Consider the following 26,614-nt stretch of genomic DNA (forward strand, 5'->3'; position numbering starts at 1 on the left):
TAGGGGCTTGCTCTATATTGGCATTAACTCCCTTCCTCTTCCAGGTCCCCTCCAGACCTTATCAAACTGACCACCTGCCCAAGTCCCAGGCATTCCTCCTTCTGACACCTTACACATTCTTTCCTCCTGCCCCGGGATCACCCACCCTCCGGCCCCTCTCCCTTCAGGCATAGGGAGGGATGTCTCCACTCCAGTCACTACCTCCAGTGTTTTTCTCCTATTGTTTTCATATTTCTCACTTACCCCTCCCCCAGACAAGCTCCTGGGTTGGGGGGGAGTGTGTTGACAACTGACTCCTCTCCCTTCACACCAGTCCTTCGAGGTAGGCAAGGGTAGGACTATTTTCTCTCCATGAGGACACAGGCTTAAAGGTAGCCAGTGGTGGGGCCAGGGAAGCGGAAGTCCCCCACCACCAGAGGAGGTCTCCCAGGACTCCTACCCCGACCTGGTGCGGTGGAAAGAAGGCCGAAAGTTGGCTAACGAAGCACCCTCTGCTCCCGCCTCCCCATCTGGAAGCAGGACCGGTGTGTGGCCCATGCCAGGCTTTGCCGGGGGATGGTGGCACCATCTAGCGTCTGCTCTGAAAGAAGCATCTGAGAATGCTGGACGTAAGGCCTGGCCCTGGGGCTCCCGAGGACAAGGTCCCTGACTGGCTCCAAGTCAGGGTGAGCGGCAGGCAAGTCGAAGGCTTACCGGTGTGTCACCGCAGCAGTGGGCGCCACCTATCTCAGTGCTGCCCTGGCCCAGGTGTCCCAGTGAATGTGACAGCTGTACCTGGTATGTGGCTCCAGCTCCCCATTTGACTGGCGGGTCATCAGTGTGGCCATGAGCATCTCCCCAGGGAATGCCCGCTGTAAGCAGCCCCAGTACCCGAACCCTGTGGTCCCGGGACCCCAACAACCCATGCGACTGGGCCAGGCCCTAATAAGGGCGAGCACAGGCACAGTGGGCAACAGGAATCTGTACTGTGCTGATGGGTGGCTCTGGAGGACAGGGAGAAATGCCAAGAGCCGGCCTGGCAGGCAGCATTCCAGGATTGGGGCGGGGGGGGGGGGGGCTGGGATAAGTACATGGGGAACATGGGGGAGAAAAGGCAGGCTGCAGAGAGCTCCAGGCATCTACACATGTGACAGCTGCGGGAATGAACCACACAGCCTTCTTTCCTGCTAGTCTCGTCGCACTGGTGCCTGTGCTCAGGGCAGAAGTCCTTGCTCTGTGTCCACCGTCTGCTCCGTTCCTGGAGTAGGGCTAGCAAGCAGTGAGCACTCTGCAACTACCATCCACACACTGGTGTTTTCAGTCATGCCTCCCTCCCTCCCCAGCACTGCACTGGTGTTTGCTCTTCCCCTGGGGACGCAGAGGGCTGGCAGGAGACTGAGGCAAGGGAGGCCTTCACTCTCCAGGGCGGCGCAGGCCCAGGCCCAAGCCCAAGAGTGATGCCTCCCTAACTTTTGCACCATTGGCACCTCCCTTGCGTCTCCCTAGTCCTGGCCCCGGAGGATATAGCAGTAACACTTTAATCGACTCAGGTCAGGAGTTAGAGACAGAATCAAATGCAAGGGAGAAGAGGTTCCAACGTGGGGGAATACACGAGAAAACCGGCTGGTGGATGAAGAAGCCAAGTGAGGCTGGGCAGCTCCGAAACAGGGTCAGAAATCCACCGACAGGTACAGGCTGGTCACAGAGGTTCAAACTGAACACGGGAAGGAGAACGAACACACCTTTGCCAAGCCTTGGTCCATGTCAACCCTCTGCCTTAGGTCTTGGAATCTGAACAAGCTAGAGTCTGAGCATATCCTCCCCTTAGCAAGCTGGAGACACCGCTCAGCTCTGATCCCCATCCTTTCTGCTTGCGGCTTCCAGAGCGCAGGCCCTTGAGTCTTCCATTCCCCATGTTGGCGGTCCCTTCCCATGGAGAATCGCCTAGCCCCTTAGCAGCCCTGTGGGCTGGCTGGTGTTAGGTCAAGAGGCTTCCATCAGCCATCGCTGGCAGTTTCCATAGTCTTGCCCCCGGTGGCGGGAGGGGGAGAGCTCTTTGGGAATCAGCTGGGGCCCTCCGTGCCTCTCTTCCAATCAAGGCCTCATATTTCTTTATACCTGCAGGAGAGAGGGGCAGTGGAAGAGAAAGTGAGGCACAGGTTAATAAGCCAATGGTCGGAGCAGGGAAGATGGGTTTGTAGGGTCCCTTAATAATTGCCTCTCATCCCTATTCTCTACCATTAGGGACCCCTCTCACCTCTTCAGCAAGCCAGGATAATAGCGAAAACCTTACAATGTTTGTACCGCATCTGACAGTTTTACAAAGCAGTATCACATATCCCGTCTCATCGCAGCCTCCTATCGATCTTGTCGGGTATTTAGGGATAAGCATCTCCATGTTATACACATAAGGATGTGGAGGCTCAGAGGATACGCCCAAGGTCTTATAAATGAAAGTGAGCAGAGAAGTCAGGATTGCCCAGGGATTTCTGGTTCTAGGCCCAGTGCTCCCTCTACCCTAGTACGTTCCTCCGCTCCCCCACACACTGGCCTTCTGCAGACAAGGCCCAGCCTAGGATGGCAGCAGTACAGAGCAAAGCAGACTCTGCTGGGACAAGCTGAAGGCCTTAGGCACATTCCATGAGTTCTGAGCCTCTCATCGAGAGATCAGAGAACCAACCTCACGGTTGCTGAGAGATAAGTGGGGATGTCTGAAGTCAGACTCAGTTCCAGGCACAGAGCAGATGCTTACCAAGTATTCATTCCCCTTTCCTGCTTCCTTCTTCCTCTCCCAGCCTCCCCTCAGCCTGGCCTGGGGAAGGCAGAAGGGAGGAGCACCGATCCCCTGCCCCTTCCTCCAGGGCAGGCAGATAGATACTCTGCTAATGCCTCCTGCTCTCAGTTCCTCTCCCCCTGAACCTGGAAGATGCCATCCTTAAGTGGGAGTGCTTCCCCAGAGACGATGCTGGTCACCATGACCCCAGGGGCTTCTTCCACACATTTACCATCTAGGACCAGGTCCACGGCTCCGGCCAGCTCATTAGCCAGAGCCTCCTGCTCAAAAGGAGTGCCAGAAAGGCCAGAGAGAGCATTACCCTCAGCACCAGCACACGGCCCAACCTCTTGCTGCCTCTGCCTCAGCCACTAGCCTATCTGTGCGGCCTCCACACCCGCCACCACTGGGCAGTACAAAGAGAACACACCAGGCCAGCCACCGAGACTTGATCGGAATTTTCTCCCAGAGGCTTTGATTGATAGTTGCTTTTTTCTGTACACCCCAGGCAGAGGGGCCAGATGATCTCGGTTTCTGAACTTCAGGAGGTACGTACGGCTCAGAGTCCGAGTTCAGAGGGAAAACTATTTCCCTGGATCCTGCCTCTGTCCTCGGGGTACATCCAAAGCCCTAAGGAGAGGAGTCTGCCAACCTCTGTGGCAGCTCAGGCTCCTTAGGAAACAGATCCCAAGCACCATGCTCTGCTCGGGGAGAGAGTCTTTGGAGTTGGCCCCCAAGAAAAACAAAAAGGAAGTTGGAAAAATCACAGTGGAGGAGAGAGGATTTGCATGCAGGCCCCATTCTAATGGCACATTAGTCACCGACTTGAAGAAAATACTCACAAAAGTCATGGGACTTGAGGAAAATACTATCGCGGGTGGGTTAGGGCCAGACTAGAGCTATGGAGACATATGGGGACAACAGAGGACACATTAGCAGGGCTGGGGGTAGGGGTGGGGGGGCCACGGAGCACATCCAGGGTCTGGCTCCACTCTGGGCTACAGGTGGACTCAGACTGGGTGCTGAGCACCAGAGCACCGGTTTTAATGCCCACAAGAGGTAAGGTTGGGGATTCAGCTATAGCTGTCTGGAGGACTCACCCTCTGTCTCTGCCCAGGGATGACTTCCAGGCTAGGATCTCTTTGTACACCAACCGGCAGAGGAGCTGTGGGGAGTTCGAGTACCCAAGGGAAGGGAGGGAAATATTAGCAATGAACACATGGTTAGTCCCCGGTGCTAGGTGACCAGGGGGCTGGCAGGAAGGAAGGGTGTGGGCACAGTTTCACCTGGCAGGGGCTCACTCATGGGAGGAAAGTGGTTCTGACTGAAAGGCAGCTGTTCTCATGTTCCAGAGCCCCTCACGGCCAACGATTTGGACCTCCCGGGTTCTAGCCTGGCAGGACAGGACATTCACTCCCACCAGTGCCCATGTGTGTACCCCAAGAACTCGTACCAAGCAGGCCAGGATGTCGGCAGAGATGAGCATGTAGAAGACATTGTTCCAGCCTGTGGGTGAAATAAGGCCAGCCAGGAGGGGCCCCAGAGCCGCACCTGCAAAGAACACAATGTCAGAGAAGGGAACCCAACAAGGGGCCCTGAACCTCCCTGCCCACCTGTGGGCAGCATTCTAAGAAATGTGCTAAAAACAAGGCTCAGGGCTCAGCTGCCAGGAGCCAAAAGCTAGAGTCACAGACCTATGGACCCAGTGCCGTCGATGATGGCCGTGACGGTGGAAAGTGCCTTTGCGTTGCCTTTCAGGCTCTGGTGAGTTCCCTGGGGAGAGAGAATGAGAATGGAGCGGGGAGGCCCAAATGGAGAGGCAGCACCAGGCAGGACCAGGGCTGGGAGTGGGGCTAACTTGGGGAAAGGCAGCAATTGGGCTTGGAGTTGAGAGAAAAGGCCAGGGGCCGATGGCAGATTCTGAAGGACTTTGAAGATCTCATATGCCAGGATCTCTGTGCACTGGGAGGGGGTAGGGATGTTGAGAAATGGATCTGGAGCCCCCAGGCCCTGACCAAGCCCCCAGAGTCGTCCCCGGCCCCAGGGGGGCAGCCCGCTTACCAGGTCAGCAGAGACTGCAGTGGTGATGAGCGCATAAGGGCCATTGACCAAGGCCCCACAGATGATCAGCATTACTGAGGCAGTAACAGAGACAGCTGGTTAGGGATGAGGGACCGCCACCAGCCCCAGCCCCAAAGCAGGTGAGACCACCCCCTCCAGGCATCAGGCTGAGAACCTCCACTTCCCTGTGCCTCCCACCGATGTCCCCAAGCCAGCTTCCTGGGGTCCCCAATGCAATGCTTTTCCTGTGGGCTGCCAGGACTTGAATTCACGCCCTCACCTATGGAGTTGATAATCCCACTCTGACCAATGAAGTTATACAGGAACATCTGGGAGGGGACAGGGGAGAGACAGTCATGCCCAGGCTTCCCCATGGGCTGCCTGGGTTAGATGGAGCCCAGAAGTCTGGCACACTCCCTCCTGCCAGGGAACCTCAGAGGTCACCTTACTCCTTTTCTTTCTCGAACCCAGACCTCTTGGTCTTTAAATGTCCCAGGGATGGAGGGTCCAACACATGGTAATATACTGTTGCCCCTTTTTTCACAAAGATTCCTCTCTTACCTAACCTTAATTTCCTATACTCTCCTTGACCAAGAACTTTAGCAGCTGGCCTCCCCTTTCTCCACCAAGACCAAGCCGTCGTTAATCCCTTTCCAAAATTCTCATTCCAAATCTCTTTCCTGTGTTCACCCTGGCTTCTCCCCCGCCCCTGGGTGTGCACAAGGATGGACACACACGCAAAGAGACAGGCGTGTGCATAAATGCCCGGGTGTGCACACATTTCAACAGCCCGCACGAGTCCACGTGAGCACATGTGCTTCACTCTTGAGGTTATACACACCATGGGGGCAGCCAAGATCAGCATGATGCAGCAGGTGGTGGCCCTGCCATTGGTGTAGTCAGAGATGAGCCCCGCCATGATGCCGCCTAGAACACAAACCAACTCACACGTTGCTGCCCCAGGTATGGCCACAGCCTCCCACTACATGGCACCCCAAGCTTTGCCCCATCCTCTACCCGGTGCTAGCTTGGGCATCCAGAACCAACAGAGCTTCCCCCTCTCAAGCCCTCCTGGCACCCATTGCTCATGAGAAGATCAAACTCAAGAGCCAACTTTCTTAGGGCCACCCAACTGGGCAGGAGCTGCCCAGGTCATGTCGCATTGGCCCTGTCCCGTCCTTCTGCACCCCCACAAGAGAAAAGGAGAATGAAGCCTGAGGCAGAACAGGGAAGGGCCTTACCCATGATGCCACCAACATCGAAGAGGGTAGACAGGTCCCCAGCCTGTTTGGCATTGAAATGAGCTATGCAAAATACAAACATGTGGTCAGACCTGGGGGCTCGGAGCAAACGTCCTGGAGTGCCACTGCCATAAGAACCCCTATAGAGCACCTGATTCGGTCCACTTCCTCCTTTTTCAGATGAAGGAGTGAAGACTCACGGGGAAGTCATTGGCCAGGGTCACAAGTAAATTTGCAGCACTTTTGGACTGGATACCCTTTCTGCCCCTCCATCCCATCCTGTAATTCCTTCTCCCCCTGCAGGTTGGCCTTGACCCCTTGGAAAAGCCTTCCCCTGAAAGCACTGGGATCTGGCCCATAAGAACCCTGTCCCACTGGGCCACTTTTTACCCTGGGGACACAACTCTCACTGAGCCGCAGCTCAACCAGACACATTCCTGCTCTGCTCCTGAACAACCGGCCTCCTCTGCCAGGAGCCTTCCCACCCATTTGAGGCCTCTGCTAATAAACAGAGCCAGGAAGGAGACTCACAGGCAAATGGGGACCTCAGGTCTTAGCCCTTGTCCTAGGATTAGAAAAAGGAATGTCCAGAAGCTTGAGTTGTAGCTTAACCCTCAAGGTTGACTCATACAAGGCCACAAAACAAAGAGTCACAGTGTCCACGGAGCCACCCTGATGCTCTACTTCTATCTTTGAGAGAGGCCCTATGACAGGGCTGTTGGGCAAGATATGAGCTGGGATTTGGCCTTGCATAATCTGGCCTTGCAGCATCCTGTTCAGAGCAAGTACGGTGCTTGTAAAGCAGCCTTGGCCCTCCCACAGGGCTTGGAGGGAGCAGCAAAGCCCTGGAGCAGAGGGCCTCAGCCCTGCAGGGCTCTGCAGTCAGGGGCAGGGGAGAGGGGGCCCAGAGGAGGGCAGTGCAGCTGACCCAGGCACAAGCCATCCATCCCAGGAGGCTCCCGGCAGCCCCTGGGGTGAGAAGAGCAGGCGGTGGGTAGCTCACTAGGCCCTCTTCCTGGGGTTTGGGGAGGCATTCAAAGGCAGATCCTTCCTAGCACCATCTATCCACTCATCTGGGAGCCAAGCAGGCCTGAGGTGGGTGCTCCTGTACTTAAGGCTAGAGAAGTTAGGCAGGATTACAGAATAAAACTTGGGTGTTCCTAATCTCCAAGGAGGAGAGATGGCTGGCATTGGGGTCTCCGAGGCCGTGTACAAGGTCTAACTTCCTACTTAACCAAATTTTTTTTTAAGTCTCCTTTTGCCCTACGAGAGGTTCAGCAGACATCCTGCCCATACTCTGGAGTCACGCACATCCCATGACAGGTTTCCTCTCCCTGCCAAAGATGGCCTTGGCCTCCTCAGAGACCCCCATCCTCACCTCTTCTTCCCCTTTACTTACCCACATTGAAGATGTAGAGGGGCAGCCAGTAGAGGAAGGTGTAACTGACCAGCTTGGCAAAGAGCAGACACAAAGAGAACTCGACCACACCCTGGAGAGCATAACAGAAGGCATGAGGGAAGAGATACAAGAGATCCCTGGCCCAGGGTAGCCCCAGGGGCTGGCTCAGCCCCCTAGGGCTGCCACCACCTAGCCACAAAGCAACCTCAAGTACACCTCCATCCAATCCCAGTAAAAGCGATGTGCCTATGCTCCAGTGCTGTGTCAAGGCAAGCCTCCCATGTTACTCCCCCCAAGTTGGCTATTCACCCTAAGCATCTCATGTAAAGAAATTCTGGAAGCCATAGGTCACCCCGAGCGTCCCCCCATCTCCTGACATCCAGCAGAGAAATCTAGAGAGCCTCTCTCTTCCCTCCGTCCCGCAAGCTTCTCACCGGGATCCGGAGCGCCCCGAGGAAGCTGATGGCGGCAGGCTGAGTGCTTGGCTCCTTGGAGCATCTGGCGGGGGTCTCCAGGCTGCTCTCCTTGTTAGTGTAGGGACCACTCCCAAGGTCCTCAGGGTTGTGCTGGTTCTCTTCCAACCCATCCTGAACAGAGATGAGCCCTTGCTGTGAGCACATTTGCGTACCGCCTCCCACCAGCTGGAGGTATAAGCCACGTGAGAGGTAGGGGTTCCCAGGCTGGAAGAGGTACGCGCCCCTCTCCTGGACTGAACTACCATCCGGCGAGGCCCAATCAGGCTGTCGGGGAGCCAACCTGAGGGCCTGACACTGAGCCCGTGAGGTAACCCACTGAGCTCGTGGGTGCACGAGCCCCTCCTCCAACTCCCTAGTCCCCTCTGGGACCTGTCTCTGAGGATGGATTGGCAAGGTGGGGGTCGGGCTGGGGGCACTCACGCTCGTGTGGTGCTGAGGAGGCGTGCAGTCCACATCTTCGGGGTCTGAAAAAAACAACCCGCTAAGAAGCTTCCTGGTGGGCCAGCCCCCGCTCCCTAAGGTGGCCAGTCTACTTCCCAGCGCGAGAGAGCCTGCAGCCCAGGCTCGAGAGACACATTCTAGGCCTGGCTCCCCTAACAACCACCTGGGTCACTACTGCCTTGTGGACTTCCGTTCTCTTGCTACAAAGTGGCCACCCTGCCCGGCCTAGCTCTGTCTCCGAAGGCTGTCAGGGAATGGGGAAGAGGACAGGGAATGGGGAAGAGGACAGCGGATGGGGAGTGTCCCGTCACCCCCACTCTCCCCTTCTCACACTTCAGAGTCAGCTGGCACTTGCCGAGCACAACTACAGGCCGTGCGTCCCAACTGCACGTCTCACTGACACCTTAACCAACCCCCAACCCTAGGAAGTAGATGCTATTATTCTTAATTTACGAATGAGAAAACTGAGGCCCAGAGAGGTTGTCTGTCCCGGGCCACATACAGGTCCTCCAGCTCCACGACCAGTAATCCTCCCCCTCGAGCCAGCTGCCTTCTCTCAGACCCCAAGAGGAGAAGTGGGAGGCTCAGTTCTGAGCCCTGTGGGGAGGGAGGGGTCCGCTCACATTCGATGAGGAAGAGGAAGGTGATGACACCCATAGCAGCGGTGATGATGCCAGGCACCACAAACGACAGGCCCCACTGCTCATTCACCCAGATGCCAGCGATCAGGGAGCCCAGGATGTTGCCCACAGACGTGTGTGAGTTCCAGATGCCCATGATAAGCCCCCGCCTGGAGGGGAGGGAGCAATGGCAGGGAAAGGAAGGGGAGGAGAGTAAATAAATAAATAAATAAATAAATAAATAAATAAATAAAAAATAAGTCAGAGAAGCACAGGGTTCATCACAACTGCCCTGGCCAAGTGCAAAACGCTGGCTGCCTCCAGCCTCCAAGCCCAAAGACAACCAGTCAGGGAGGAGGCGGAAGGCTTGCCTAGTGTCAAGCAAGTGACAGCAAGGCCTGGGGTCCTGCTCCCCTCTGCCAGCAACCAGAGGCAGCACACGTAGGGGCTTCCAGATGGAGCTCTCCCTGTCCTGAGGACATCAAGCCCCCCCACCCCCACCCCCACCCCCTTATTCTATGGCTGCTGGTCCTCCATCAGGGCCACTCTGCCTCCAGGGGACATTGGCAAAGTCTAGAGATTTTGCACTGGCCCAGCCCCAGGTGTGCTACTGGCATCTAGTGGGTAGGTGCTGCTAAACCCCCTACAGTGTGTCAGGTGGCCCCACAGCAAAGAATGATCCAGGCCCGAATGTCGGTAGGGCTGAGCTGGACAATCTCTCTGCTCTAGAGCAACATTTTTTTTTTTTTTTTTTTTTGCACGAAAGCCAGTTCAAGTACAAAATAATAATAACAACAACAATAATAAAGTTTTAACAGTCTCCATTTTTATCTTCATGCAAGATGAGAATTTGTCTGTTATGAAGCGAAAGCATAACTAAGGTCGCCTGTTTTTATGGATTAAAACCTTATCAAGGAGCAAATCAGCACTGCTTTTTAGTCACCAAATGGAACTAAACGTGAAAGTCAGCAAGACAGACACAAGGTTCTAACCCTTCTCCTTGAAATTATACCGGGACCGTGAGTGACCTCCTCACTCCCCGCAGCCCTCCCAGGGTAACCCCCCTCTCCTCCTCCCTCGCCACACTCACTTCCCCTTCCCGAACCAGTTGCCAACGCAGGTCACCACAGAGGGCCAGCCTGTGGTCTGGACAAGCCCATTACAGATCTGCAGGGAGACCAGAAGTTAGTGGGACAGGCCTGGGCCGGGCAGCAAACTCCCAGCTCTGACCCCTCCCAGGCCAAGGGGCCTCCACGGCCCGCACTGCAAGTGCCCTCTTCCCTCACACACACCCTAATGCCACAGGTTGGTTTCTCCTCTGGCCCAAGATCCTTCCCTGCAGAGACCGAGCCCCTCAGGCATCTCAGGGACCTCGGGGTAGTGCTCAGTGCAGACTTAGGGAGGATCTGTGTGATCCTGAGAAGTGGGAAGTAGGACCCCAAGGCTCAACAGAGGAGCACTGGGCTGTGAAGAAGTTATCCCCAGCCCAAATCTGCCACCACCTGGGGGTGTCTGGGAAGGACTAGCAGCCTCCGCAATCCTTCCCATGATGGAGCAGAGGTCTGAATGCAAGATGGAGGCTCGTACCTGGATGAGCACAAAGTACCAGAGCATGTGGATGTTCCAGAAATATCCTAGGCCAAAGAGCGAGGTGAAGAGGCCACTGAGCAGCATTCCAGCTGAAAGGTAATAACGGAGGGGGAGCCGCTCCCCAAAAATCCCGCTGGAGAAGAGAGAGTAGGATTTGTGGTTAGTCACCATCTGCACTCCTCACCTCTGCCACATACTTCCTCCCCCGCCACACCACTGACACAGCTCTGGCCCAGGTGACCGCCAATGACCTCTGTGTTGCCTGCCACACGCCAGGGATGCTCTCCGGCCTCCGCTCACTGGACTTCCCTGCCTTAGCTGCCACTGCTGAACATGCTCCTTGAAGTGTCTCCGTGGCCTCCTCCCCTCGCTCTCCTTGGCTCACCACTGGACATTTACTTTCCCTGGGGCACAGTTTCCTGCATCAGTTTTATGGTTGTAACTACCACCTAGATATAAAATAGCTCCAACCACATATTTTCCATCCTGATCTCTCACCCTGCAGGATCACACCCAGGTGCTTTCTGGACATCTTAACTTGGGTACCCCCAAAACATCTGCAACTCAACACTCTGAACTCTCCCTCCTCCTTCCCCACTCAGTCCCTTGGCCTGAGCCCCTCTTCTGAGTGAGTATCTTGAGCCCCTCCAGCCAGAGACCATGGAGCTTCCTGCTTCCTGCCTCCCCTCCCATGCCTCGCAATTCAGCCTCCAAGACCCTACCTCTTAAATAGTTCTCCAGGACATCAGCTCTCTTCAGCTCTATTACTGCTGTTCTAACTCAACTTCTCAAAGCTCATCTGGGCCATTGTCAAATCTGTTCCTAAGTGTGAGTGAGCAGGCCTTCAGTCTCGTCCTCCATCTGTACTATCTTCCATCATGCCCAGAATGATCTGTCTGAAATATCTGGCTATATCCGAACATGACACCCCTGGGTACCACCTTCAATGGCTCTCCTGTGCCCGCATCTGGCACACAACAGCCTGGCTCTTCAGCCCCATCTCCTGCCACTGCTTCAAATTTTACTCTGTTATTAAAGCTGTTAGGAGTACACCCCCAGTCAGATCGTGCTGTTTCCCACCTGCCTTTCTTTGCCCATGCTAGTCCTTCTGCCCAGCTACTTCTCCACTGCTCTTCCTCAGTATCATCTCCTTCCAGAAGTCTTCCCTAACCCCTCTTCTCTAATCCCAGCTGGCATGAGGTGACTACCCCTGAGCCTCAGAGCGGCCTGTAGCCACCTCCCTCAGAGAGCCACCATACTGGTTTGTAACCAGCTGCTGATGAGTTGGGCACCTCCATTAGGCTGTGAGCCTTTGGAAAGCAGTACCCTACCTTTTCATCTTTGGTCCCTGGCAACAAACACCAGGATTGCTATGTAAAAGCCACGCTCGTTGGGCTAATTTAGGCCCAGGACAGGAGAGTGGTATTCCTTGCCATCTCTGTGTGCAGGGCTACCTTTGAAGGATCCCAGTTCAGGACAAGCCGTATTTGTCCAGCCACACCACCACCACTGTCATCTGAGAGAATAACCTCAGAAGGAGCATCCAGGAAAGACTTTCGAGGAAAAGAAGAGTCTGTCTGCCAGGTGACGGAGGAGGCCGGGTGACCATGGTAAGGAAATGAAGATGGCCAGGGGTTGGTGGTATGTGCCCAAGTCTTGGTCTCATTTCCACCTGGGGGGGCGGGGGGCATCGGCTTTTTCACTTCAACCCTGCTGCCCGCAGGTTCGTCAAGGGGAGGCAGCAGCTCTGATCCCCCCTGACTCGGGGACAGTCACAGGCTCTGCCAGTCTCTTACCTGATAAACATGCCGATGGCATAGGCCACAAGGAAGGCATTGTCCACGGCCCCCAGTAACTCCTTGTAGTTGTTCTTGTCTGAAAACAGATGGCAGAGACAGAAAGCTGGTGCTTGGCTGCCCCTGCAAGAAGTCCTTACCGGCACTGGACAAACTCTTCCTGGGGAGGGGAGCTGGGGAGTGGGGAAGAGCAACTCGCCCTGTTCGTACCAAAGGGAGCCCAGTCGCACCACGTAGTGTCGTTGAGACTGTGGCTGTCATTAATGGGCTTGATCAGCTCCGAGCAGTTCTGGTGCAGACGGCTCTGAAAAGGCAATAGGATGCGTGGGTCAGGGGTCATCAGCAAGCAATCTGCCTCCCCAACCACACCAGCACCACTGTCTCCCCACTAGGCTCCATGCTCCTTCGGCTGGCATGACATCCTGCCTACCGTGACTGGTTATAGGCCAAGTGGCCACATCAGGCCCTCAGTGAAGGGGAAGAGGAGTCTATGAGCAGAGCCCATAGAGCCCAGGGTCCCTGCCCTCTCATTCCACCCACAGCCAGCAACACTGCTGTCAAAAGGAACACATAGGGAAAGTTCCATAGGAAGAACAACTACTGAGAATGGGGCGTGGCCATGGGAAGGGGTCATCTCCTGACTATGGTTGAAGGAATAAGGATGGTTATGGGCCAAGTTCCAGACCATTCTACCAGAGTTTATTTCCGCTGGGGCCCAGCATCTCCTGCATTCTTCCTTACCACCAGGCCAGCCTCACCTTGACAACACTGATGGGCTTCCTGGACATGTGATAACAGGTATAAATGAAGAAGGTGAGTAGCAGGATGAAGCCTCGGAACCTGCAGGAAAAGGCAGGCATCTGGGTCAGCAGGAAGTTGGCCTCAGCCAGAAGCTCAGACACGGTATCCCCACGGGACTTGCTCTGGCAACTCCAGGGCCTCAGCACCACCAACTCTCTACCTTCAGTCTCCCCTCCAGACAGTTCCTTGGACAGAGGCCAAGGGGAGGGTAGGAACAGATGCCCGGGGTCCAGGGCACTCAGGGAGCCCTATCTCTCTGGTCCCAACTCCTGAGGCTCTTCAGCAGAGCTGGCTCAGTACCAGCACCCTAGACAACACAAGTTACGCCTGCCCCTCCCCCCACCCCCAATTCTTGTCACCCCCCACACCTCTATTATCCTTTAACCTCGCCAAGGTCAGGACGCCTCTGTGTCTGCCTGTATGAGACATGGTGGCAGCGAAGTAGAATTGTTTTTAATAACAATACCAGAAATGGTGGGAGCAGGTGGGAGGCTGACACTGGAGAAGGTCTGTCTCTAAAGTGAGCTCAACTCCTCTCAACCCTTGAACACAGCAGAGACAGCACCTGCTGCAGTCCAGTTAGGGCAGTAGCCAAAAGTGGGAAATCTGGTGACACAATCCACATCCTCTTCCCAGGCCCGGTCTGGTCTATCCCACTGGACAGAAGGATCATTCTTTCCATCTGTGGCTCACACACCACATGTACCCTCTCCTACCCCCACTTCTCATCCCAAGGACCGGTCTGGAATGGAAAGAACAGTTCATCCAGGCACCACTGAAGTTTCCACCACACGCCCGGCCACTGCCCTTCTCCTGAGAGCCTGGGAAAAGGGCCTCGAGGTCCTCCTGAGTCAGCGTCTGCGCCCCTAGCAGAGCATCAGCTGAGCTGAGTCAGCCACCAGGAGCCAGGAAGTACTTGGAAAATAGACCTCAAAACGGACCCCCAACCCAGGAGAAAAGGCTAGACTTTAGGAAAGAGCCAGAGCCTTGGTTTATTCACGGTCTCATGGAGAAGGGTGGGGAAGGGTGGGAGGGGCCCTGAAGCCCTTTCCATCCCTCAGTTCCATGAACCCGAAGGGCAGGACACCGGAGGCTTACTCTGCCGTCTTTAGAGATCTGCCTCCAAACCCCAAACTCACTTCCCCCAAACATGTCATGAAGGCTACCGCTTGTGAAATACAAGGGAATTTCAGAAGAACCTGAATTTAGGTTGGGCTCCCAGGACCCTTCTTACCTCACCCTGGACTTGAGCTGCCTACCTGGGTTCTCTGACTCCGTTCTCTCCACTACCTCACAGTGTATCTTCTGAAGAGAATGTAGTTACACACCCTCTGTCACCTGGCTACACATTTTTTCAGTGGCTCTCCGTTCTGCTAAGAGTGAAGTTCCAACTATTTGGCCTGGATTTTATGCTTCTCTACAAACAGGTCCCTCTGGCTGCCAGTTTCCAAGGTAGCCACAGAGGTCCTTCAGGGACTTGAGCCTCAGGGAATGTGGGGTTACTCCAAGTGACTGTTACAGTGACTGACATCGGAAGGCTTAGTGGCCTTCCAGGTCCCACCCATCGGCATATGCTTCATAATTCCTATGAGGGACTTGTTAATAGTTCCAAGTTCAGGGACTTGTAAAATCTGGGGGAAATTCTCTGAGAAGGTGGCCTTCTTCAAAGAGTAATGGATGAAAGAAAACTATACCCTGCAGATAACCGGTCTAGTGCCCTGGCTGGGAAGCTACTTGGTTCAGGAAAAAAGCTAAAAGCTTTGAGTGATGCTTCTAATGTATTGTGTAACCAAATGCAAGTTCCTAAATCTTTTCTCCCTCTGGTTTCCTCATCAGCTGCACATGGATGATAGCACCGACCACATCTATCTCAAAGACGGGTGAACACAACATGACTCTCACCCTAGTCCCTAGGTCCCTGTTGTACCATCTTTAAGATCCCCACCCCCGTCTGCAGGGCTCAGCTGAGCCTATCCTGGCTGCTACATGGATACAGCCACTGGCCATGGAGACGAATCAGATTTCCTCTGGGTCTGAGAGATCCTTGTAGCCCCACTGAGGCTCCCGGCTCTGTTCTCTCGTGATAGGCCCAGCAGTGAGGAAGGCCTTTGCCAGCTAGAGAGCCTGGTGTTGCCTGGGAAGCCCTCTCAGGAGCTGGTGAGAGCCAACAAGGGGCCTAAAGGTCTAGCACGGTTTCCAGCCACACTGCTCTTCTCACACGCACTGCCCACTATCACTCTGCTTCAACTCCAAGCTTGTGACGTGACGGAGCAGAGACTCTGGCCTTCAGTGGCCTGCTCATGTGCTCCCTTGGGAGTGGATCCAGAAGATCCGCAGGGGCCCACACTGGTATCCTCATCTGTGAGATTGCAGCCTGCCCCCCTCCAGCGGCCTGGCCTGCCCCTTCTCCCAGCTCTGACCCCAACCTCCAGTAGAAAACCTGATGCCCAAGAGAGCAGAAGGGCATGATTCTGGGGGTAGGGGGGACAGGAGGTGGGACAGGAGGATCAAACGTGTTGTGATGCCAGGCCCGGCATGGATACCCTTTGGAACTTCCTTCCTGGACTCCAAAGAGGCAGTGGGATGAGCTCAGAATCCCATGGCTACCCGGGCAGAGCACCTGTTCACCCAATCCATCTTCACTCCACAGTCTTCCTTCCGTTCCATTCTGCTTTAGCAGCTATTCTGAGGAAAAGGCCAAGGTGCCACAGGTCAAAGGGGACTAGGGTCATCAATCAGGTGAAGGGCTGAGCTAGGCTGAGGCAAAGGCTGCCAAACTCATAGTCTCCCACAGGAAAGATGGTGATGGTCGCTTGGGCGTGAAGAAGAAGTTTCACTTCTCTTCTCTTGAACCGTTTCTTCAGAATCAAGAGGCCCCAGGAAGGGAGCGGGGAAATATACACAGCTGGCCTGGGGGGGGTGGGGTGTGAGGGGACGGATGGCAGCCCGGGTGGCAGGCCAGGCTGGGCAAACATGCTAGGCACAAAGGAACGTGCACGGTGAGGCCCCCATACTGTTCCAGGTGAGGCTGGCTGTCCCACCATCCTCTAAATCCTTGTTAGCAAAAAGTGGCACTGTGCAGAGTCCCACCTCCCCCACCTCCCAACACTGGACGCTCAGTGACTGGGCTAGATGGAGAGGCTATCGAGCTATCTCTTAACTGCTAGCTGACAGTCCAAATACTGACCTTATCAAGACTTTGCACTAGCACTTCTTCTGAGGCAAGGACAAGGAACAATGTGTCCCAAAGCAGCAAGGGGTTAAAAACAAACAAAAACCTCAAAGGACCTATTATCATCACCAGCACAAGAACAAAAAACTCCAAGAAACAGCACAGCAGGGGGATATTGGCCTTGGGAGACGGTGGAAAGGAGCCCCCTTTCCCCAGTAGCTACCCAGTCAACACCCCACCCCCACCCCCGTACCTGCATCCTGACTCCTTGCTTTGCGACCACATGGCTACCCCCCTGTAAGGCCAGTCCCTCATCAACCACTCCCGACCTCCCCCCTGCGTCAGCCAGGGGCTGCTAGTAAGGGTCTGCTCAGGTAGCCATGTGACAGGCTGGGCTGGCTGTGGCTGCAGGTAAGCTTGGCACTTGCCCTGAGGAAAGGGACTCGGTGGCCTGTCCTTGGAAGTGCCCTGTTCTGGGACTCAGCAAATCTGCAAAGGATAGAGGCTGGGAACAGTAAGAACAGGCCGATGGCGAGAGTGCCACCACCCACCCCCTGCCAAATCCCCCACTGCCACTGGGAGACACCCTGGTAGGGGGAGGCCAGCCTGGAACAGACAGCATGGGGCAGAGCCCTGAGCCAGGCCTCCCAGCACACAGGATGGGACAGGAACAGGCCACATCTGGGAGGGCCTGTCAGGACTGAGGGCACAAACCCCTCTTGGGGGCAGAAAGTCAACCCAAGGAATCCTCTACTTGTTCCCCTTCCCCCAGCTGGGTCTCAGGAGCTTGTTCGGAGAGATCAATTTGACTCAGGGCTTGGTCCCAAGATCCTTTCCAGCCATTGGCAGGTAGCCACAAGAAGCCACAGGAGTTTATAGGATAAATGAATAGATAAGATAATGATCACTTTAAGGAAAGAAGAAAGCTTTGAGAAGGAAGCTCTGTAAAGGAACCCCGAGTGCTCAAACAGAATGAAAAGACAAGGCTTTAAGCTACAGCTACAGCACAATGTTTTATTTGGGCAAGTGGAAAACGTGGAAGAGTGTGAGGGTTGGAAGGGTTTGGAAGAGGTGGTCAACGCTATGCAGACAGCACAGATGGAAATGTGCTGATGGTGGAGGAGTTGTGGTCCTGCCCAGCGATCTTCCTCTCAAGATTCTCTACGGGCCTAGCCCCACGCCTCACCCTCATCCACCGCTCTCCTGAGCATGAAGGATCCAGGGTAGGGGGCATGAGCCGGAGGCCAAAAGGAGAACAGCAATACAGCCCCTCCCCCACCACAACCCAAAGACCAACTCAAGCACAGCCAGATGGGGGAGTGGTGGGCTTCGGGGACTCTACCCCTGGTGTCCGTCCTCAATTCTGTTGTTACTTGGGGACAGCTCCACTCTGATCTCAGCATTCGGTTGGTACAGTTTGAAGAAGAAATAAGGCCTTGACAGACCATTCCAGACCAGTTCCCGGGCTCTAGGTCAGACAGCCCCGCCCAAAGCCAGGGAGGTACCAATCTGCTCAGTAAGAAGGGAAAGAGGAAACAGCAGGGAGGAAGAGGAAGTAGAAGGCAGCAATCACGAGTGGTGGTGGGGAGGGAGGGCGACCACCACAGGGTCATGTGCTCTCAACCAGCTCTGACCCTGAGGGGCCCAAGGGGATGGGGTGGGAATAGTAATTTTCCCTCCGGTTTCTCCTCCTGGATCTCCCATTCCTTTCCAGAGCGGCGCCTTAACGCCACAGCTCATTTTAAGGAGCCCTTTCTGCTGCCCTTCCCAAGCACTTCTTTGCAGTTACCAGGAAAATCAGACAAGACAGCTGCTTCGCAGCATCTGGGGCCCCTGATCTGAGGCCACGACGGAATAGGGAAAAGAAAGTCAGACTTAGACCCAAACAGGCTGAGTCCTGCTGCTTGCTGTGGCCTTGGGCAAGTTGTTTAACTCTCTAAGCCTCAGTTTGATCTTCTTTAAATAAGATAATAAGCTCCTGCACACAAGATTGTTATAGGATTAAATGAGATGTAATGGATGTGGAAGCATCTGGCGTACAGCGGGTTCTTGGGATGCATTTGAATGTCTTATGTGTCTACTAAGGGTGGGCTCTAGGATCTGGCAGTGTGAACCCTCAGCAAACTCCGGAACAAGAGCCACTCAGTTTGCAGCCACCAGGCAGCCTCGGCCTCCAGCTCCCACGGGAAGGTTAGGGTGTGGGGAAAACAGTGACGTGGGAGTTCACAGCTCCGGCCTTCCTGAAGCCTTCCTCCTCCCTGTTCCTGCTCATCCAGCCGGGCCTCCTCCCACAGACTTTTCTTCTCCTTGTCTCGAGCGGTTCCCCCTCACAGGGCCCCAGGAAATGGGCCCAGCCCCGTAAGCACCAACCACAGTCATCTCTGGCAAGGTGCCCATGTTGCCGGCTGCCCCCAGACATGCCCATGCAGACGCAAAGCAGAATTCTGGCAGGGCACCAGCCCGGTCCAGGGCTGGGATGACTCTTTCAGCCATGAACAAGTTATCCACCCCATCCTGACACAGAGGGGGAAGGGCAGTAGTATTGGCTTCCTGGGCAGAGACCTCTCAGTCTCTGACTTTTGCTTGCACACTTCCGGCTGCCTGTCTCTCTCAGCCTCGTCTCCAGGGACTGCTCCTTCCGCACCCTACGCCCCTGCCAGCTGCAGTCACACGTTGTTAGTCCTGAATAGGCAGACTGTCTTCACTTCTGTGCCTTTGCTGGCTCCACGGCCTCCAGACCCAACAAGTCCAATGCTACTTTTCCCTCCTGGCGAGGCTGGATCCATCCCTCCCTCCACAGAACTGCCCAAGCACTTAGCAATGACCAAGGGCTAACTGTATGCCTGGCACCGGGCCAAGTGCTTTAAATACCTTCTCATGTAATCTCACCCAAACCCCGTGGTATAGGTACATCGTCATTTCCATTTTGTGGACAAGGACCTGGAGCCTTTACATTTATTTATTTTTGGGAAACAGAGTGAGACAAAGCGCAAAGCTTTGGCTCCAGGATCCAAGCTCTGAGCTGTCAGCACAGAGCCCGATGCGGGGCTCGAACCCGCGAACTGCGAGATCATGACCTGAGCCGAAGTCGGACGCTCAACCAACTGAGCCACCCAGGTGCGCCAGGACCTGGAGCCTTTAAAGGGTTAAAGTGATTTGTGTGAGGCCAAAGGGCCCTGTGATCTTTCCCCTCCCTCGCTCTCACCCAGAGGGCAGCAGAAAGACCCCGGGCCTGAGCGTCTGACCGACCTGGATACAAACTCCAGCCCAGTCACGTCCCTAGCTACGCGGTGTTGGACAAGCCACGTTACTTCTCTGTGCCTCCTTATACGCATACGTTAGGTGGCGAAACGAATAATCGCCTGGCAGGGAACTACAAATAAACAATGTCTGGCACAAAGTAGTAGAAACAGTGAGCAGAATAATAGTCAATAATTAATGTGTAGTCAATGCTTAACAGGAGCCTGGAACTGGTCTGAGTACTTTACACACTGTACCTCATTTACTCCTCACGACGGTCTTGTGAGGTAGGTATTACCAGTGTCCTCACTTCACAGACAAGGTATCCAAAGCTCAGAGCCAGTCCACCCTCTGGTTCTAGTCTAGGGAGGTCTGCCTAGGTCAGCCTTCTTCACTTCTGCTTAATTGAAATGCCCTCCTTCGGGACCCACGAAGTAGTAAGTCCGAAAACTGCACACATCCTCTCTCCGGTTTGAGCCTCAGTTCCATCCAGGAAGGTAGGACCGTGTTTTCATCACTGCGGGCCTCAGAGTTCAAAATAATAATGTGCCTCCAGCAGGAAGTACGTTAACGTTTAGTGTTTGATAGAGGAGTCCAAACCTACACTCATCGGGAAAGAAGTGAAAGAACACTTACTGAGTGCCACTGGAAGTCAAGGATTTTTGCACATCATGATTATCCTCAGGAACCCACCTGGCTGGGGGGCGTCTGGATGGCTCAGTTGGCTAAAGCATCCGGCTCAGGTTGTGACCCCGCAGTGCCTAAGTTTGAGCCCCACGTCAGGCTCGGCACTGACAGCACGGAGCCTGCTTGGGGTTCTCTGTCTCCCTCTCTCTCTCTGCACCCCCACCTCGGCACATCCTCTCCCCCCCCCTCAAAAATACAATAAACATTTAAAGAAAAAAAGAACCCACCTGTTTTTTACTGATGGGGAAACCAAGGCTTAGAGAAGTTAACTGCACAGGGCATACAATTTCAATCCAGCTCAGTCTTAAATCTGGGAGATGTTGGAGAACACAGGACATTGCTGGAGTCACACTTTTAAAAGTGTGTAAAGGACACGTGTGGTTGTAGAAAGCTGTGTTATGTGTATTCGTGAGCTCTTCTAAAATGCTGGTGTGGGGGCATCTGGGTGGCTCAGTCGGTTAAGCATCCAACTTCAGCTCAGGTCATGATCTCATGGTTCATGTGTTCAATCCCTGCATCAGGCTCTGTGCTAACAGCTCAGAGCCTAGAGCCTGCTTCGGATGCTGTGTCTCCCTCTCTCTGCCCCTCGCCCGCTCACGTTCTGTCTCTCTCTCACAAATAAATAAACGTTAAAAAAAAATGTTTTAAATACTGGTGTGGGACAGGCTGTTTACCGTTATCTACCCTCCCAACCCCCTTTTCTCTAAAATGTAAGTTATTTGGTTAAAGCACATAAGTAATGTGTATGAATGAAACTCTGTTAGAAACAACAGTAGCGGATAGGTACAACTTGGCATATACAGTGATGAGATGCATTTTTGTTTATTAAGAAGAAAAAAAGGGAAGTAATTCATACAAATGTAAAATGACGGGTCATTCCGGAATAAGAAAGAGGACAATGAGGGATAAAACCTGACTAGATAAATGTGTAGGTTTGTGAAAAGAGAATTTGACTTGCCTTAGATTATAGTATGTGCAAATGATGAGTCTGAACACGAGTAATTATGGTAAAATTTTGTTAAAATCTGGCACAGTTTTTATTTTATTCATACTATTTTCAAAAAGAGGCTCTAGTTCCTTTAATATCAAATATGTCAGTGCAAAAGTAGAATTTGGTTTTTGTTCTGTTAAAATGGCAAAATTTTTTTGACTATTGGTTATTGGTCTGCTCTTAAAGAGAGGTTGTAAAATGTTATGCTCTTACCTCCTGTGTAATCTGCCTACATGGTAGAATTTGTGTGTCTTCACAGAATAATTTTCCACACTTTTTAAAACAAAGATTTCCCGCTTAGGAAATAACTTAAGTTTCCTTACAATGTTACTTTCTATGTTTATTTTTTCATGTATTATTGTCACTTTCAAGTGGGTAGACAAGAACTATTTCTTAGGCACTCATGATAAGCATTCAAATGTCCTAACAACTGTTGATTTTTGCCTTCCCCAAATCAAGTCCTACGTGCAAAATAAAATTTCCTGGATATCTTTTATACCTAAAACTATCGATGAGATGTCCAAGAGGGCCCCTAGAAAATCACAAAGATTTGTGGGGTTTTTTTTTCACTTTTTAAAAAGAGAGGTGCTACAAATAATTAGGTTTATTTGATATGTTGCTACTGACCAACTGCATGAAAATAACTGTGAAATCAGAAGAGACTCAGCCTTCTCTAGGTTAAATTTCTCGAGGTAAAAGGTTATTATTTACATAAATATTTCACAAATTGCATGCTGTATGAGAAGTTTCTACAGATCTCTCAGTGCCCTCTGGGCCCATGATCTGCCACCATGTATCAGCACCCCCAGTGGTGCTTTGCCTGATGATAACAACACAGTGTTACCAGTCATGGTTTCAGTTATGATTTAAAATGTTACCTGGGCTGCAATCCTACTTTAATTTGAACCTAACATCTGCTAGGTCAGTGGTTTTCAACTCAGGATGCACATCAGACTTTCCTATGGAGTTTTATTAAAATACAGATGTGAAGGGGCACCTGGCTGGCTCAGGTGGAAGAGCGTGCGACTCCTGATCTCAGGGCCATGAGTTCGAGCCCCACGTTGGGCGTCGAGATGACTTAAATAAACAAAATGCAGATGCACAGGACTTACTCCAGACTTACTGAATCTCTTTAGTTGATATTCTTGGTACATCCTTGGTATATTATATAAATTCTGTCTCAGGATTTTTAAATATCTCAAGATTCTTTTCCTCTATAAAAATTGTGTTCGTTCATTTTTATAAATCAGGTGTCATGTTCACCATCTTTGAATGTACCTTACTACGTTTTAAGACATTGTCTGGATTTTTAATTGGCTTTATTTTGTTTTGCATATCTCAGGAACAACCAAATTTCCTGGGTAGCCACATTATTCTTGTCATGAATTCTCATCAGGTTGTTCACTTTTGAAAATTATCGTGGTAAGTTAATTCATACCTTTTAATGTCTCTGTCACCTACAGACAAATTTTTATTTTACTCTGCTGTTGCGGCTGCTGCTTCCTAAAGGCTCTTCAGTCAGCTATGGGCCAAAGGTTTTATCTCTACCAATGAAGAACTAACTGTCTCAGAAAAACACTGCACCAGGCACTTATTCTTGTGTATAGGCCTCCCATGGCACAGCTCACACATCTTTAAGAACATACCAGTGGAGGGAGTCAGGATTTCCAGAACTCGAGTGAAGAAGCAGATAGGTTTATGAGATTGCTAACCCGAGATTCAGTGGAATGAGAATTAATGATATAGGCCTAAATGAACTGATGAGGGATGGCCGTCATTTATGTCTGGAATATTGTTAAGGTTAGAGTGTTTGATGATATGTAAGGAAGCCCTTTCTATTTCTTCTTCAGCTGTCTATAACCCAAAACACTTTAGTACATTCTGGTTTTTGTAAACTGAAATGAAATACTTGCAAATATCTTATTCTCCTTACCTGACCACCATGCCCCCTAAATTCAGAAACTTTTGTTGAGTCTTCCTGCTTTTCGTAGCAATACAGTTATTAGCAAAAGTTCAGTAAGAATCCATCCTTTTTAAATTTTTTCATTTTCACTTAATTTTTTAAGCTTATTTATTTATTTTGAGATAGAGAGCATGAGCAGGGGAGGGGCAGAGACAGAGGGAGAGAGAGAGAATCCCAAACAGGCTCCACAGTGTCAGCGCAGAGCCTAATGCGGAGCTGGAGCCCACAAAGCATGAGATCATGACCTGAGCGGAAATCAAGAGTTGGATGCTTAGGGGCACCTGGGTGGCTCAGTCAGTTGAGCATCTGACTTCGGCTCGGGCCATGATCTCACGGTTTGTGAGTTCGAGCCCCGCGCTGGGCTCTGTGCTCACAGCTCAGAGCCTGGAGCCTGCTTCGGATTCTGTGTCTCCCTCTCTCTCGCCCCTCCCCCACTCATGCTCTGTCTCTCTCTGTCTCAGAAATAAACGTTAAAAAGAAAAAAAAAATTTTAAAGAGTTGGATGCTTAGCCTACTAAGCCACCCAGGTTCCCCTGTCTTTTTTTTTTTTTTTAAACCAGGATGTAATTAGAAAAATTGGTTATATAACCAAGGCTTTGCCTGGGCTGTCATATTTGACAATGATGATCGTTTAATCAGACATAACCAGCCCCATTTAAGGAACGAAGGCTGCCTGCATGGAGCCAATACTAACAAAACCCTCCCAAGAAACCTGGCTTACTGTGTTCTCTTACAGGCAAATAAGGAAGGTTATTCCCTGGCAGGCCCAGGGGTCTTAGGATATTTTCGGGGCTTCGAGTAAAGAGGAATTTGCCCAAATTTATAGGTACAGTAGGCAAAGCGTAGTGTAAAGACCAGTGTCTTGGCTTGACTTCCAATCTCAAAACAGTAAATAATACAGAGATAGATAGATAGATAGATAGATAGATAGATAGATAGATAGATAGGGGCTTTTAAAAGGCCAATCTAAGATTCCTTACGAAAACTTCTAGCAAAGCAAACTTAACAAGGTCTATATTATAGATTAACACTATTGTTGCACCTATATACATAATCAGATCAAATTTAATGAGATCAAACTCATTTTGTGATTAAGAATAATCTTTGAGGGGTGCTGGGTGGCTCAGTCGGTTAAACATCCAACTTAAGCTTGGGTCATGATCTCACAGTCCATGAGTTTGAGCCCTGTGTCGGGCTTTGTGCTGTCAGCTCAGAGCCTGGAGCCTGCTTCAGATTCTGTGTCTCCCTCTCTCTCTGTTCCTCCTCTGCTCGCACTCTCTCTCTCTCTCTCTCTCTCAAAAATAAATAAAGAATAAAAAAATTTTTTTTTTAAAAAGAATAATCTTTGAGACTATTTTTGATCAAAGCAGGGGAGACTGTAGAAAAAAAAATGTTTCACTGGAAAACTGTGTATTATCTAGAGGACACCCCTCCAATTATTGAATTCTATCTAGCCTTTCATTGACTTTGGGCTATAATTCTTTGAAGTGGTAGGAAACTGATAAGTCATACAAACTATGTGTATGAAACGACAGTCTCAGATTAATAGCCTTTTCTCCCTCCCAACCTGTGGAAAAACCAGTTTTGCCTCAATGTTCCTGACTTATAAATGGGCATGCTCTTTGGATACTTCTTTTTAAAGGTTATTTTATTTTGAGAGAGAGAGAGCGCTCACACGGGAGGGGCAGAGAGAGAGGGAGAGAGAATCCCAAGCGGGCTGTGCACTGTCATCTCAGAGCCCGATGCAGGGCTCAAACTCACGGACTGGACTGTGAGATCACGACCTGAGCCGAAATCAAGAGTCAGACGCTTAACCGACTGAGCCATGCTGGTGCCCCTGGATTTTTTTCAAATTGTGGTAAAATGCACAACACATGAAATTTACTATTTTTAAGTGAACAGTTCAGTGGCAGTAAGTACATTCACATTGTTGTGCAACCATCCCCAGCATCCATCCCCGGAACTTCTCATCTTCCCAAGCCAAAATTCCATGCCCGTTAAACACTAACTCCCTATTCCCCTCTTCCTGAACTTTTTCTTAACTGATCATAACATCTTCTGGCGCCCTCATTATGAGTAAAATAAAATCTTTACCACATGTTCATTTTTATATCCTATCAGAGTCATGTTTTCATCTTTTTCTGAAAATATCTCTTCACAATCCTAAACTCAAGAAAGATCAAATACATAACGTAAATGAGCGAAAAAGGCTGGAAGTGGTGAGGACTGTCACCAGTGAGGGCGGTCACCGACTGCAAAGCACCGTGGGTGATCAACCATCCCAATTTGCCCAGGACTGAGGGGGCTGGGTATGTAGGGTTTTCCATCTAAAATTGGAATAAGTCGGTCATCTTAAGAGCACCCATGCTCTGGAAAGGTACTCCTCAACCCCTAGTAATATAATCTGAGAATTTAGGCCTGACATCTGTTTTTCCAGAGGAGCCAGGAATCTGGGTATGTCAAATTCTACAATTTGTAAATGATGGCAACTAACCTACTGTTAAAAATAAACACGGTGCAGACCCCCCAAATCGCTCCAGTGGTGGCCTCTGATGAAGAGGGGGTTGAAGGCCCTCCACCCACCACACACCCCAACATGTTGTGGCCTCCACAGCCTCCCCCTGTTTGGTCAGGAGGAAAGCTACTGCGGAAGCCCCCGCACTCATTGTTGGGGTGCTAAGGGGCGGCGGAGATCAGAGAGGTATGCCCTCCCCTGGTATGTCCCTTGGGGCCTGGACCCCCTCCCCCCGCCCCCCCAGGTGAGGTCCCAGGACCACTGAGTTCTGGCTTTTGTGTTATTCAAGGAGTAGGAGACAACAAAAGGGCCCCTCAAAACTCCAGCTCCCCGGGCCTCCGTTCCCCGGCAAGCCAGCCCAGGCCAGGTGTGAGGCTGGCCCCGGAGCGCCCCGGACGCAGGCAGCTGCTCCCCCTGCCCCGGCCCTGCTCACCAGCTGTCCCTGGAGAAGGCGCGGAGGAACCAGACCCCCGGGGCCAAGGCAGACCGCATCGCGCCGGCCGGTGTCCGAAGCGGAGAGGGTGGCCGAAGGAGGGGACGGCGCGGGGCGCGTGTCCTTCGCTGGCAGACTGCCGGGTTTAAATGCCCCGCGGCTCGGCCCGCCCCGGCTCCGCGGCCGGACGCCTGCAGCCCCCGCCCCCTTGCACCTGAAGGCCCTCGGGGTCGGGCGGCGCGCAAACCGCCCGGCCAACCTCCTCCGGCACCTGCATTTTCTCCCGCTCAGTCTCCGGGCTAGGGACCGAGCGCCCTCAGAGAGTCTAGGAGCTCCTCCGTCGGCCTTTGACTTTCTGCTCACTTCCCGCCTGGGCACCGAAAGCGGCGAGCCCAGACTAGCCAGCTGTACGCGACCTTCCGTCCGCCCGCAGCCG

General features: G+C 52.4%; 1 protein-coding gene across 2 annotated transcripts; it reads right to left on the minus strand.

The window, feature by feature from the left end:
• Positions 1 to 1,501: 1,501 nt before the first annotated feature.
• Positions 1,502 to 26,566, minus strand: SLC37A2 (solute carrier family 37 member 2). 2 transcript variants are annotated; one of them, XM_019433405.2, is made up of 19 exons: positions 26,179 to 26,566; positions 13,135 to 13,216; positions 12,587 to 12,680; positions 12,377 to 12,455; positions 10,578 to 10,713; positions 10,081 to 10,157; positions 8,994 to 9,160; positions 8,350 to 8,393; positions 7,888 to 8,040; positions 7,454 to 7,544; positions 6,055 to 6,117; positions 5,655 to 5,740; positions 5,094 to 5,142; positions 4,814 to 4,887; positions 4,447 to 4,525; positions 4,206 to 4,303; positions 3,853 to 3,917; positions 3,595 to 3,651; positions 1,502 to 2,097 (listed from the first exon to the last, which is right to left on the minus strand). In XM_019433405.2, the coding sequence occupies exons 1-18, from the start codon at positions 26,235 to 26,237 to the stop codon at positions 3,621 to 3,623; spliced, it is 1,527 nt and encodes a 508-aa protein (XP_019288950.1). In that variant the 5' UTR covers positions 26,238 to 26,566; the 3' UTR covers positions 1,502 to 2,097; positions 3,595 to 3,620. The 2 variants fall into 2 exon arrangements, with proteins under 2 accessions (XP_019288950.1, XP_019288952.1); XM_019433407.2 differs by lacking the exon at positions 3,595 to 3,651.
• Positions 26,567 to 26,614: the final 48 nt, after the last annotated feature.

Source organism: Panthera pardus, unplaced genomic scaffold (genome assembly GCF_024362965.1).
Source record: "Panthera pardus isolate Hobbes unplaced genomic scaffold, ASM2436296v1 HiC_scaffold_12, whole genome shotgun sequence".
NCBI lineage: Eukaryota > Metazoa > Chordata > Mammalia > Carnivora > Felidae > Panthera > Panthera pardus.

What these genes read in the sequence shown, in the direction of transcription:
- SLC37A2 (XM_019433405.2), bottom strand. Translation starts at nt 26,237, where the DNA reads ATGCGGTCTGCCTTGGCCCCGGGGGTCTGGTTCCTCCGCGCCTTCTCC. An exon ending in GCCATCGGCATGTTTATCAG is followed by an intron (nt 10,714 to 12,376) that starts GTAAGAGACTGG and finishes TCTCTTCTCCAG; the next exon opens with CGGGATTTTTGGGGAGCGGC. An exon ending in CGACGGCACTGGGTCCATAG is followed by an intron (nt 4,304 to 4,446) that starts GTCTGTGACTCT and finishes TGTTCTTTGCAG; the next exon opens with GTGCGGCTCTGGGGCCCCTC.